At 36.8% G+C, this 13,605-nt stretch overlaps 1 protein-coding gene and 1 pseudogene across 2 annotated transcripts; one reads left to right on the plus strand and one right to left on the minus strand.

Annotated features, from left to right (window-relative positions):
- Positions 1 to 1,415: 1,415 nt before the first annotated feature.
- LOC112455396 lies at positions 1,416 to 5,843 on the minus strand (annotated as a pseudogene).
- A 1,867-nt stretch (positions 5,844 to 7,710) lies between these two features.
- LOC112455397 (glucose dehydrogenase [FAD, quinone]-like) lies at positions 7,711 to 12,507 on the plus strand. 2 transcript variants are annotated; one of them, XM_025017296.1, is made up of 3 exons: positions 7,711 to 7,853; positions 10,383 to 12,199; positions 12,350 to 12,507. In XM_025017296.1, exons 2-3 carry the CDS (start codon positions 10,400 to 10,402, stop codon positions 12,500 to 12,502), a joined length of 1,953 nt encoding a protein of 650 aa, XP_024873064.1. In that variant the 5' UTR covers positions 7,711 to 7,853; positions 10,383 to 10,399; the 3' UTR covers positions 12,503 to 12,507. The 2 variants fall into 2 exon arrangements, with proteins under 2 accessions (XP_024873064.1, XP_024873063.1); XM_025017295.1 differs by lacking the exon at positions 7,711 to 7,853 and having other exon boundaries at positions 10,342 to 12,199.
- The last annotated feature ends 1,098 nt before the right edge of the window (positions 12,508 to 13,605 follow it).

Here is a 13,605-nt window from a genome sequence, read left to right on the forward strand (position 1 = left end):
ATATATGTACTTCTTTAGATAATTTAGTTTTAAAGATGTCAAAATTTCAAGTAAATCGGTCGAAAATTGTTCAGGTTCTACTGCTCGCCAATTTCAAAAATGCAGTTTTGAGAAAAACGCGTTTAAATTTTTAAGTAACAATATTTTTTGAAAGTCTCAAGATATATATGATCTACCACTTACTAACAAGGAAACCTCGCAAATCCAAAAATTTTGATTTTAATAAAACTTTTTACACTTGTAGGGGAGGATGTAAAAAAGATAAAAGAAATTTTTTGTTGCTGCCCAAAAACTGTTCTAAGGGGTAAAACCACTCCTCAATGAGAGCTTTTTACTTTTTCTCAATATATCTCGAAAAGTCTTCGAGATATCAAAAAATGTTTCATATAAAAGTTTTATAGTAAAATCTCCTCTATTCGACAACATTAATAATATTTTTCAAAAATAATTTTTTAAACATTTTTATTAAACTTTAAAACTTTTTTTTTAATATTTTAATAATGTGGTTAAATAAAAAGTGTTTTTGCCATAAAATTTTTACACGAAACATTTTTTGATATCTCGAATACTTTTCGTGATATATCGATCGAGAAAAGTAAAAAGCCACTCTATTATACATATGAGGGGTGGTTTTACCTCTTAGAGCCGGTCTACAATCCAGTCGTATGTCGGAGTCGGATGTCGGAACGTAGCCAATGACAGAATTTCTTTTTCGGAAACGAATTTTTCTTTACAATACACAAAAAGATATGTAACGAAAGATTTTTTGGGTTAGAACGATTATATCGTCAGAAATACAAATAGTCATACTAATTATTTTGTCATGTTGGCAACCCTTTAATCAACGACTGAGTTGGTCGAATTGGCCCTTACAATCATTTTTGGATAGCAACAAAAATTTCTAAATTCATTTTTGTACCCCCCTCTCCCCCTACATATGTGGAAAGTTTCATTAAAATCAGAATTTTCGGATTCGCGAGGTTCCCTTGTAAGTTAAGTTAAAGTTAATGACTTATAAAATTAATTTAGTTACGTAAAAAGTTGCATAAAAAAACTAATTCAGTTAAATTATACAGTTAAATTGTACAGTAATTCACTCGTTTCTAATATTTTCCATTTAAAAAAAAAAAAGAATAATGAGAAAGAATATAATTCCACAACTACTCTAAAAGAAAGTAGAAAAAGATTGTGCATTATCACTATAGATGCAATACCACAGCTGCGTTCAGAAATTTGCTGGAACGTTCAATGTTTCCATGCAAAAATAAGTAAATTTCCTCTTTCAATAAAAAAAATCAGAGCAAAGTATAAATTACGCAAAAATAATTTCGGATATGCGTTAATCTACACAATATGAAACAGAATTTACAGAATATCATCGATTTCAAGCGACGTAATATATATGTTATTTGTTCTTTTTTTGGAATAAAAGATTTTGTTCTTCCTCGCAACAAAGATATAGATTTATATATCGGTAAATATTTCCGTCTTTAAGAATCTTAGAATTTGAGATCCTCGAGTCTCAACGCGATTCGTACCAGTTTATCCCGTCGTGAATTGCAATTCACTTGTGTCTAATTGTGTACGTTGCACTAATCAAGTTTATTTATTTCATGTATCAAAGCCTGCAATCCTATGGCAACTTTAGTTGAATAGAAAAGTGCAAACGAAGGCAGTGACGATTATGAGTTCAGGCCCTGGCGTTTCTCTTCTTCGAGCATTGCGTCGAGCTCATCTGCAAGATTGGCAAGCATATTTCCAATGTCGTTCAAAACATCCGCAGGTTCACCACCATTGGAATAATGATTGATTAAGTGACCACCGATACCACTGTTAGGGCCACCCGCCATGTATTCTGTGCTCGACTGGCCCTTTATTTTATCGTGCCGGCATTCTCGTTGGCAAACGGTAATGAATCTGATTCTGTACTCGAACTTGACTGTGAATATAATGCAATTAATAACGTATGTTACATCATTATTGCATCGTAAAAAACGGACACATTAAAAACTCTTGAAACGTACTTTAAAACTAGCGTCTGATCCGTTGCGATGCTGCAGGGCGAGAGATATGCAATTAGCTCGTGCTCTTCGTTAATATTAACGCTGACGCTACCCCACGAACGTGACATGGAAGAAGACGGTTGATTTAGTTGCGGAGGCGTGGAAGGTGCCGGCGTAGGCGCCGGCAGCGGTGGCGGTAGGTGATGAAGCAAATGGTGATGTTGATGATGATGTTGATGAATGTGATGATCGTCGCATAATGCGGTTGGCACTACTGGCCCGCTACAGTCTATCACGACGTCACCAACCGCCGAGCCACCGACACCGATTACGGAAGAACTAATCTCTCTAGTCTAAACGGAAGAACTACGGAAGAACTAGTCTCTAGAACTTTGTCGTCTTGGGGGTGATGGAGGACATCGTTTTGGAAGATGCGGACTACTCTGCTCGAGCCCGTACGTTAATTGATACTTGTTATCCAAGTCTCTCGGCAAGGACTTATATTGTCCCGGTGTCACAGTGACCTAAAATCACAAAACAATTGAATCATCAGCACAAAAATTTCTCTCGCTCGTTTTCGTTTCAATCATACATCCATACTTACATTCGAAACAATCAAATATACCTTGGCTACGGGCCGCGGGCGAACGAGGCAATGTCTTGGTCGTGGAAGAGTGCCGCCACCAGCATCTACAACGGCGAAGCATCATTCGTGGATGTAAGATCGCCGTCCTCGAAACTGCGGGGACGCCAATCGAAAGGTTGTGGATGCGGTGTTGGCGCCGGTGAAGGAGGATAGCCAAGAAACGCATCTTCTAGACTTTCCAAAGATTTTCCCCGGGAGCTAGTACGGCCAACTGTATTATAGTCCGTTGGAAACGCGGCGTACATACTTTTCCAAGCAACACCAGAAGTGGTATCGTTTCCACCCCTTTGAAAAGATCTAAGTACAGGCGAGGAACAATCCTCATCAGGCGATGGTAAATCAGGTCCACCTCGTTGAATAACAACGTCCTAAAAAGTCATAAATTATGCGATATTATCTTCTATTCATTCGTAACATTTTTCGCGATATATTGATCAAGATAATTAAGAGATTACACTCTCTTAATGAATTCGATATTGATGAAGATCATAGGGAACATAATTTACCTGCGTATGTCCAGGATATGGGGGCAGACGCGCAAGATCGAGTGGCTGTATACGCTTGCCAGCGCGAATATCCTTAACTCTCTTAATTGCTAACAATAATTTTTTCTGATGCCCTAACCGTATGATACCGATGTCTTCAAGGTCCTCCCAAGTGAGAGTTGTCACGTCCTCGACGAATCGCATACCCTATTGATGGTGCGCCAAGATATTCCTCGAGCCTGAGAAGCCTGAGCCATTCTTCCAATGATCCGGGTATATACTCCGGCAATCCATCTCCTATATTCAAATTGTCTATTTCCGCTTTTAGTCGTTTCCTATGATTAGGTTTCTTGATACCTGTAAAATAATGTGTAAAACTATGTACTTGTTTAAATATTTCATAGCGTATTTCTACGAGTAATATCTCTATGAATTAAATGAATGCATTTAAGAATGCGCTTAGATAAGACTTGCTAATGCGATATGTGCCTCACCTATAGCCGTGAGATCCTCCAGTGTCATGCGCGTTATAGTAGCAAGATCGTAACCCGCGGAAGCAAACAAGGGGAAGTATTCTTCAAATTGGAGCTCGTTTAACCAAGCGCGAACGACGTCAAGGTCTGCCGGTGGGTCAGGATGACTTCCGAAGGAACTAATAGAACATCTAGGAGATGAGGCGAGAGCGCCAGGTCCTCTAGGTCCCAAGTAATATCCAGACGCTCTTCCAGAATCTAATGACGCTGTAGAGTGCCTAAAACCGGAACCTGATCCGAAACTACCGGGACTGTCTCTGCCAGGACTCTAGGTCATATCGATACCTAAGAAATATCAAAACATTCATATTTTTCAACCATAGCGGTAAAAATCTTTTAATAGCAACGTATACTTTCACAGTAAAAAATAAAATGTTAATCGTAACATTTTTCAAATGTCCCAGAAAGTCCACTCTAAATTTTGAGTTAAAATAACTCATTCATCGTGTGTTACTTGTTGACAAATTAGAAATGTTAATTTATTGACACTATATTTTACATTTATATTTGTTCTTTTAACTTTAAGTATAATGTAAAAATAACTTGTAAAAAATGTCGATATAACATATTTGAATAAACAATAGTTATTTCAACTTAAGAGAAATGTTGTTTTGAACATTTGATTGTAGTAAATTTGATTATTTTGTATGTCAAAGTTTACGATTATTTGAAGATTTACTTTAACTTTTGTTTATGTTAAAATAACTTTAAGGCGTGTTAATTTTTTGAAATAATTATGTTAAAAGAACTCAAAATAATATTCAGTTTCTAAATGCCATACATAAAGTGTTAAGTTATCACGTTGACATTAATATAACACATGAAAATGTTACGAAAATAATAACATAGCTGTTGTATGTTAATTTTACATTGAAATAATAGTCAAATCTTGGTAACACAAGAAAATTTTAACATTTGGACGCACGATTTTTTACTGTGTTGTTATTTAAAAACAATGTTTTTTTACGCTCTTCGCATTAAGAAAGAATTAACCTAATATAATAATAATAATAATAATATGACGTTGTATAATTCGCACCTTAATCTTCGGCGTGGGCATACTTGCCGATCACCGGCGGAAAGGCGAATTAAGCCCGAATGGGTAAAAATAGTTCTCGGACTTTTTCCAAATGGCATCCCGTAGGAACCATCGTCCGCCGTGCCCCGGGGCCGCTTCCGGAGAGGAAGCAGCTATCCTCGCTGCTAGCATATCCAGCCGAGCCAAATGAGAAACCGGATTGTCGAAACACGTCTGGTACAGCTGGTGGTGCTACTATCTTCGCTTGAGTCACGGCTTTGGACGGCCGGCTCATACCGCCAACTGTGACATATGTAACAGAAGGAAAATTTTAAATCAACCAAATATCAAAACGTACATCCGTTTACTCTCTAGTTAAAGTATGATCATACATAACGGTGTTCCGATTTTTTTTTCCAACATCGCACGCAGCTCACAATATGCATTCTATGTAGAAGCTGGCAACCAGAGCAAGACTCGAATTAAACGAGAAAAAAATTTTGTTTAACGCTTGATAAGATTAAGAGTATAACATTAATACTTTGATTCACCAATTTAGTCAATTTTGATTTTGAAGTTTTTGTTCCCTTATCACATTTGTCTCTTTAGTTATTATTTAAGTTTTGTCGCATACATCGGAAATTATTTACTTATATTAACTTGATATTAAAAAATTAGCAGTGGAGATACGATTAACGGAATACAATTTTACGAAAAATACGTATTAGAATATTTATGCGGGATATCATAATAAGCAGTGTGCTTTATAAATTCATATGTAATAGTCCAGTCATTTTAGACGAAAATATGGCTTCTGTGCAAAAAAATTAGATCCTGCTTTTTTTTTAATTGTTTTATTTTGTTGTTTTAAATTGTAGAGAATTTCATGATCTTTCTTTTTTGTAACTACCTTAATTGACCTCCGAGCCATACAAAACGAGATTTTCGCAAAAAACTGATTTCCGTGACCTTTAATCTTGAATAACTTTTTTAGCCCTGCCAATATCGTTCTCTATTTTTAATATGTTATTTAAAACAACGAAAGCAATTAAAAAAAAGTAGGATCTAATTTTTTTGCACAGAAAACCTAAAATGACTGGACTATAATATTTTGCAGGTTATTGGTATTGAAGGATTACGAGTAGTAGATGCGTCCATTATACCCAAAATTATATTGGCACACCTAAACATTCCTGTTTATATGATCGCCGAAAAACGGCAGATATGATAAAAAAAAGACTGGGATTACTTGAAAAAGTCATAATTATAATAAACTTTTATGAAGTAATTGCATTATTTTACTATTTTTTACTCACATACATGTCTACTTTATAATAACGACGATAATATAAATGCTCATATTTGATACATTATTTGTGAGGTATCATTTAAAAAGAAATTGCATTTAAAAAGATATTCAAGTATTAGTTTATTTCATAAATTCAAAAAGTATCTGTAAGTGTAAATGTGAGAGACAAAGAATATTTAAGAAAATAAAAAAAATAATAATTCTGATTTTATAAACTTTTATTTTTAAAGAGGAATAACAATTTTTTTAATATATTGCAAAGCAAATATGTATAATTTGCAAATATGTATCTATAATTTGCCAAAAAACCACTTTTGATTTAAATTGACGTATACAAAGTATATTAAAGGAAAACCACACATAAAAACATAAAAACTTAACTATTTAAATATAGAAACTACATAAAAGTTTAATTAAAAGAAATTAACACATTCTCGAGAAACCTTGATCTGCCACCCGACTGAAAGTCTGATACAGAAATCATTTTGATAGGCCAAGGTAAAAAAAGATACTTTCCCTAGCGTTTCACAATATCCCGGTTCTTTGTGAATTCCCTATAGAGATTGTGCAAAAAAAAACGAATTACACGATATCCCTGCGACATATCTATACTATTATCTAAAATTCTTACGGGTGATGTATGGTCTCCCGCCAAGTACACACGGAGCGAGACCGACCGTGACTCTTTTACGCGACGCCACGTTTTGCGAGAATTCTTGGTTATCCTTGACTGTATCTAAAATTTTTGGTTATAGCCAAGGTAAGCAAGATTCCTCGCAACAATCGCGTATTTCTTTATCGACCCAAACTATCGATCAAGTCTACTTAAAACTTGATCCGTTCACTCGTTATATGAGATCTCAACATCTCGAGTATTCGCAAATCGTTGCGTCGCGAAAGAGTCACGGTCGGTCTCGCTCCGCGTGTACTTGGCGCGAGACACTGCCGTGTTTTTTGATTTTATAGTCCTATATTTATTTACAGCACGACGGCGTCGTGCGTGCAACACACAGCTTAAATCCCTCTCTAACTAGTGTCTATTAAAAAGGATGGTTACTCAAATCAAAATTATATAAGAATTAGTTCAAATTTATGGAGGATATTCGTCTATGGGAATCTGTCGTCCATGCCAAAGTTGAAGACAATTGTTTGCATGGTTGTCGAGTAATTAATTATTGAATTTATACTCTTATCTTTCTCATACAGAAATTTTACATAGCAAAAATTTTACGACACCTTTAATGTAGACAACGTAGTGTATATAATTATATTCAATCAGATGTATATATAATTTTGTCTCAGGAATGATAAGAATTTAATGAAAATAGATGCAAATAATTCTTTACATATTCAGGAAAGACTTTTACGACGAGTTACCAAGAAATTGTAAAAATAGAATAGTATATTGCTACATTTCAACGTGCATAATGACATCCCAAATTATGCATGTTGCATAAGACGTCGTAAAGATAGAAGATCTGGGATATTTGGCTTCTTACGATATACAAACAATTTATACATACGATTTAAACCCTTAAGAAACATCTAATTAAAAATGTTCTTTACATTTTTATTTGCTTTCATTTGCTTGTTTATGTTATGGGACGAAAACACGCCCACAAGTTTCCCCTGCCCCGCCGTTCACCCGCAACCAACCTCTTTAAAAATTTCTGGACATGGGTATTACTAGTATATAAAGAAGAGACGAAGCTGCGGTGGAGCATATCGGGCCCGACTCAGTATTTCGCATTAACCAAGCTTGTCTGTGACTCTGCGAGTTCGAGTCTTGTGTGAGCTGTGCCGACGAGGGCTATCCCTGGTGCTGTTGGGATAACGGACAGCTGGACGGCGGCTTTAAGGTAAATTTAATACTTTTAATCGCTTCCAATGCTTAGCCGAGACGGTAGATGTACTAGAGCGAGATGACGAGGATTTTATAAAACATTATATTCAAATAAAAATAACTTAAATATTATGCATAGCTCAACTTATTCGCACAAGGCGCCCCGCAAACGCTCTTTCAACATAGATTTGTTTCTAGCTAAGAATCTAAATTACGATTTTACGTGCGTAACTGCAAACGAGTTTTCTTCCAATCACCTTCCCATTCTCTTAAATCAGGAAAAATCGCAAATTAAGAGAAAAACTAATCAGTCACATAAGGTCAATTGGGAAGATTTTAAGCTTGCTACGAGTAGGTGGAGGATAAGACATAGTCTGCAAAATCAGGAAATGATTGATTCCTGTATTCACGAATTACAGCTGTGTGGGGCCTTAAGAAAGTCCACCGAGGTGCAAAATTATAACTTCAATCATGTAACGTCAGATCCTGCTGTAGCTTCAGAAATTGATAAGCTTATTAAACTTTGTTATTACTATCGAAGAAAATACCAACATTCTGGCTCATCAGATAAATATAAGCTCTATCGTAATATACTCAATAATATTATTCAAAATAAATTAAATAAAGCTAAAAATAAAAAATGGTCTGAACGTTTGAAAAAAGCAAAAATTAGCGATAATAGCATCTGGGGGCTGTGGAGGTCACTACAGAGAAACAAAACTCCTGCGCCACCATTTGATCTTGGTAATAACACTTTTGCATACAATCCAAAAGAAAAAACTTTCAAAAAATATATCAAGAAGCAGACAGTCTTATATCTCCACATGAAAATATAGTAAATGAGTACGTTGAACTCTTAGATGAAAAGACACTTCAATGTGATTTAAAATTTATTACTCCTCGCTTAATTTTTGATATCATCAAATCTTTTCCTAATAATAAAGCCCCCGGTTCTGATAAGGTCACCACTGCTATGCTCAAAAAATCATCATATAAAATCGTAATTCAGATCTACTACATTATCTTAAACTCTTTTATTATATTATTTTCCTTCGTGTTGGAACGGTAAAAATACTGTTGGACGGCAAAAATACTCGCTTTTCCTAAGCCGGACAAGCCACAAACTTCTCCGACTAATTATAGGCCTATAAGCCTTTTAAGCTCTCTAAGTAAAGTTTATGAGAGAGTCTTACTCACGCGGATTGATGCCTTTTTATCAGAGAATAATATCATAATCAACGAACAATTTGACTTTAAAGCACGCCATTCTACCATTCAACAATTACTTAGAGTCACAGAATTTTTCGCATTGGAGATTAACAAAAAACGAAGCTCAGCTATGGTGCTACTCGATATACAAAAAGCTTTCGATTCTGTCTGGCACAAGGCCTTGCTATATAAGTTAATTGATGTTATACATTAGAAGTGTGGATTAGAGTAATATTAAATAAGCATAATAGAGGACAACATGTAAGGAATATAATTACATGTGAGACTTCTTTATTATATAAAAATATGTCTTACAGAGACGAAGCAATTCTAAATCTTAAGAAAAATTAAATATACTAAGGCATGGTTGCACCAACGTCGCATAACTTTAACCTTAGCTTAATTCACTCTTCGTCTGTTTCTAAGGAAAACAGTTAGACTAACTGTTCCTCTTAGAAAGAGACGAAGATTGAGTTGAACTGAAGTTATGCGACATTGGTGCATTTCGGCTTAATACAATTTGATAAAAAAACATAAAACATAAAACAAAATAATCTTTGGTAATTATTGAAGATTTTAAGAACAATTAAATGTACTAAATACGTGTACTAAAATGTATTATACATATAACACAAAATAACTTTTAGAACTTATCTAATACCTGAACAAAAATAAATGTATTTATACATTTTATTATTGCACGGTATTATTGCATGGTATTATTTCACAGTCAAAATAAAAGTTTTTGTCATGGTTTCAAAAATAAAAAAAATAAAATTCTCGTTGATTATAAGGCCTCTGGTCTTTTTCCGTCATTATTGAGATCGTGACGTCAGAGACGAGAAATCTGCACACGCTAAGAATTCTTGTGTGCATTTTCAAATAAAAAGATATTTGCATAAAATAACTTCAGATCACTTCAGCATACTTCAATAATACTTCGAAAATATTTCTTTTCTTTGACAATTAATAAATAGGAGTAAAAAAAATGTAATTTGAATGTAGGCTTATATAGACGCAGTCGCATAACTACCCTGCATAAAACGATATGTACCAGTTAGATTTTATATTTTAAAAGTAATTGCACAACAATTATTTTTTAAAGCAATATATATATTTTCTTTGCAATTGGCGCAATTTAAAGATTTCACCTTTTTTTTTGAAATACATGTCACTTGACCGACCGTGACTCATTTACGCGGCGCGACGAGTTGCGAGTACTCGAGATGTTGAGATCTCGATAACAAGTGAACGGATCAAGTTCTAAGTAGGCTTGATCGATAGCTTGGGGTCAATTTATAGTATAATAAGTGTTTTTATTTTTTCATGCCAATAGCCAATTGCCACTTGGATATGCCGGACAAGGTATCGAGACTCCTTTACCTTCTCAGTGCTGTCGCTGTAATCGTTTCGTTACAGTCGGGCGGACAACCGACGCCGAAACGGTACCGCAGTATTTATGGCGACGACGTGAGCGGACATTCGTTGACGAATATTTTTGGGCTGGGTGTCGGGGCCCTAAACTTCCTACAGCAGGGCCAACGTTTCATGAACCAAGAGATACCGGACACGGTACCGCAATTCGGAGCCATGTACGATTTCGTGGTAATTGGCGCCGGGACGGCCGGCGCCACGATAGCAGCGAGATTAAGCGAGATTCGTCAGGTCGAGGTGTTGCTGATCGAAGCTGGATCTACCGAGAATTTGCTCATGGATATCCCGGCTTTCACTTACATGTTGCAGCTAAGCAACGATATAAATTGGAAGTACCGTACCCGATCGTCGAAAAGATATTGCCTCGGCATGGCCGACAACAGGTGCAACTGGCCTAGAGGGAAAGTGATGGGTGGCAGCAGCGTGCTGAACTACATGATCGCAACCAGAGGCGGCGCCGAAGATTACGACCGATGGGCTGAGATGGGGAACGAGGGCTGGGCTTACGAAAACGTTCTCGAATACTTTAGAAAACTGGAGACAATCAAGATCCCAGAGCTGCAGTCGGACGCTATCTACCATGGAACCAAGGGACCGTTGCATATCTCTTATCCGTCATTCCACACGCTATTGGCAGAGGCCTTCCTAGAAGCTGGTAAGGAGCTCGGATACCCGCTGTTGGATTATAACGGGAGAAATATGATAGGATTCTCGTACGTGCAGAGCACGATAATGAATGGCACCCGTGTGAGCAGCAACAAAGCCTACCTACACCCCGCGAAAAATCGCCGAAATCTTCATGTGACACGCGAGAGCACGGTGAGAAAAGTGCTGATTGATCGTCGCACGAATCGGGCGATCGGCGTTGAGTTTGTCAAACATGATCGAATTATCCGCGTGTTTGCCAACAAAGAGGTGATTTTGTGTGCGGGCTCCATCGGATCGCCTCAATTACTGATGCTATCTGGCATCGGACCGGCCAAGCATCTTAGCGAGCTCGGCATAAACGTCGTCCGGGACTCGCCGGTTGGCAAAAATCTGATGGATCACGTAGCTTTTGGCGGATTAACATGGACAGTAAACGATCCGGTAGGTTTTCAACTATTCGATATCATTAATCCCACTTCTCCGTATATAAAGGACTTTCTGATAGAGCGCGCGGGACCACTCACGGTTCCAGGTGCGTGCGAAGCCCTCGCTTTCATCGACACTAAACATCCAAAGAAACGTGACGGTTTACCGGACATCGAACTGTTATTTTTCGGTGGTGGATTTAAAGGAGATATAATTATTCCGACTATAGTGGGTTTCAATGATCAAATGCGTCAGATATGGCACAAATACGACAGTAATCACGGCTGGAGCATACTACCGATGCTGTTGAAGCCAAAGAGTCGTGGTCGGATAAGACTAGTGGCCAATGACATTAACGTTAAACCCGAAATCGTGCCGAATTATTTCGACCATCCGGAAGATGTCGAGACAATGATTACCGGCATTAAAGCTGCGATAAGCGTCGGTCGGACGAAAGAGATGCAGAAGTTTGGTTCACGATTGTCGAACGATACTCTTCCCGGATGCGAAAACTACGAGTATGATTCTTATGCTTATTGGGAGTGCGCGGTAAGGACGGCATCTATTACCATCTATCACTATTCTGGTACTTGTAAGATGGGACCGAGAGGCGACCCAACCGCTGTCGTCGATCCTAGATTAAAGGTATTTATTTATTGTGAAAGATGTACTCTATAAAGTGCTCATTTCCAAATCTACAACGAATATTCCTGCGTGATGTAAGCACACACGTTCACGCACACGTAAACATCGATTTACTTACACATATAATTTACAAATTCATGTAAAACGCAGGTGATTGGCATTCAAGGACTACGAGTAGCAGATGGTTCCATCATGCCCGAGATTATATCGGCTCACACCAACGTACCTATTTATATGATTGCCGAGAAACTAGCCGATATGATAAAGGAAGAATGGGGATACTCGGACAAGTCACGAACGTGATGGTACTGTATATACATACCCATACAGCACAAGTAGATACTGAGAATGTTCGAAGGTGGACTTGTTGGGAAGATTTAAAAATCTGAGTCCTCACACGTAAGTTATCGTTTGCACAGAAAAATGTACTTACAAATTAAGCGTGATTTAAAATTCGAGAACACTGCAATCGTTATAAATATCTCGTGAATACATTTTCAGTTGAATAATACATTAAGACAAACAATTTTTACAGTGCGAACATGCAATTATCTTGTAAGTTATGTCAAACAGTAATCTCGATATTTCGAATAGAAGATAATTAAAATAAACTTTATAAATTTTGTAACATAATTGCAGCGCATTTACAGTAAGCGGCAAGTTATAATTATACGAATGATACATATATATGGCAAGAGAAGGCATCATATGTTCGTGAATGTTTCAATACGTGTTGTGTATCATATATGTTACAAAATTATATAGTTGTCTTTCTATATACGGACCATCCTTCAGTATACATGATGTACACACACATATATACATAAGTATATCACATATATACATATATCATGTTACATACGTATGTGTACATATCATGTTACATGTCTGTACATAATATATATTTTTCCTCTTCTAAGAACGAGATGTGAAGTTTATTGTTGTCGCTTTTCTGCGATGCCGATTTGGTTCTCTTGCTGCGCTTACTTCATTTGCAGCTGTCATTGTATATTTTGACAGTTGTGTGTATCAAGGAGTTAATAATGTAATAGTAATAGCATAATGTTAAAGCTAAATAGCGCGCGCGAAGCGCGCGTCTGTAGTGTCTAGTCAAGAAAAAAAACATATTATGGGATATTCTTTATATATAGAGAACTAATAGAGACGTAATATCGGTGAGCATAGCATTGAAACATCCTCCTCTATAGACAATATGACACTTATTCGCACGACAGCGCATATTATATATAATCCTTTCCGCCGTCACTATTGAAAACCTGACTACGGCTGCATTCGAGGAGCGCGCTATTAGCGCTATTGCATCATTCTGTCTTTATCGCTCATCAGGTGTAAAACAAGGATAGAACAAGCAAATAGCGCTAATAGCGCGCTCCCCGAATCCAGCC

This window comes from Temnothorax curvispinosus, unplaced genomic scaffold (genome assembly GCF_003070985.1).
Source record: "Temnothorax curvispinosus isolate PA1 unplaced genomic scaffold, ASM307098v1 QBEX01006035.1, whole genome shotgun sequence".
NCBI lineage: Eukaryota > Metazoa > Arthropoda > Insecta > Hymenoptera > Formicidae > Temnothorax > Temnothorax curvispinosus.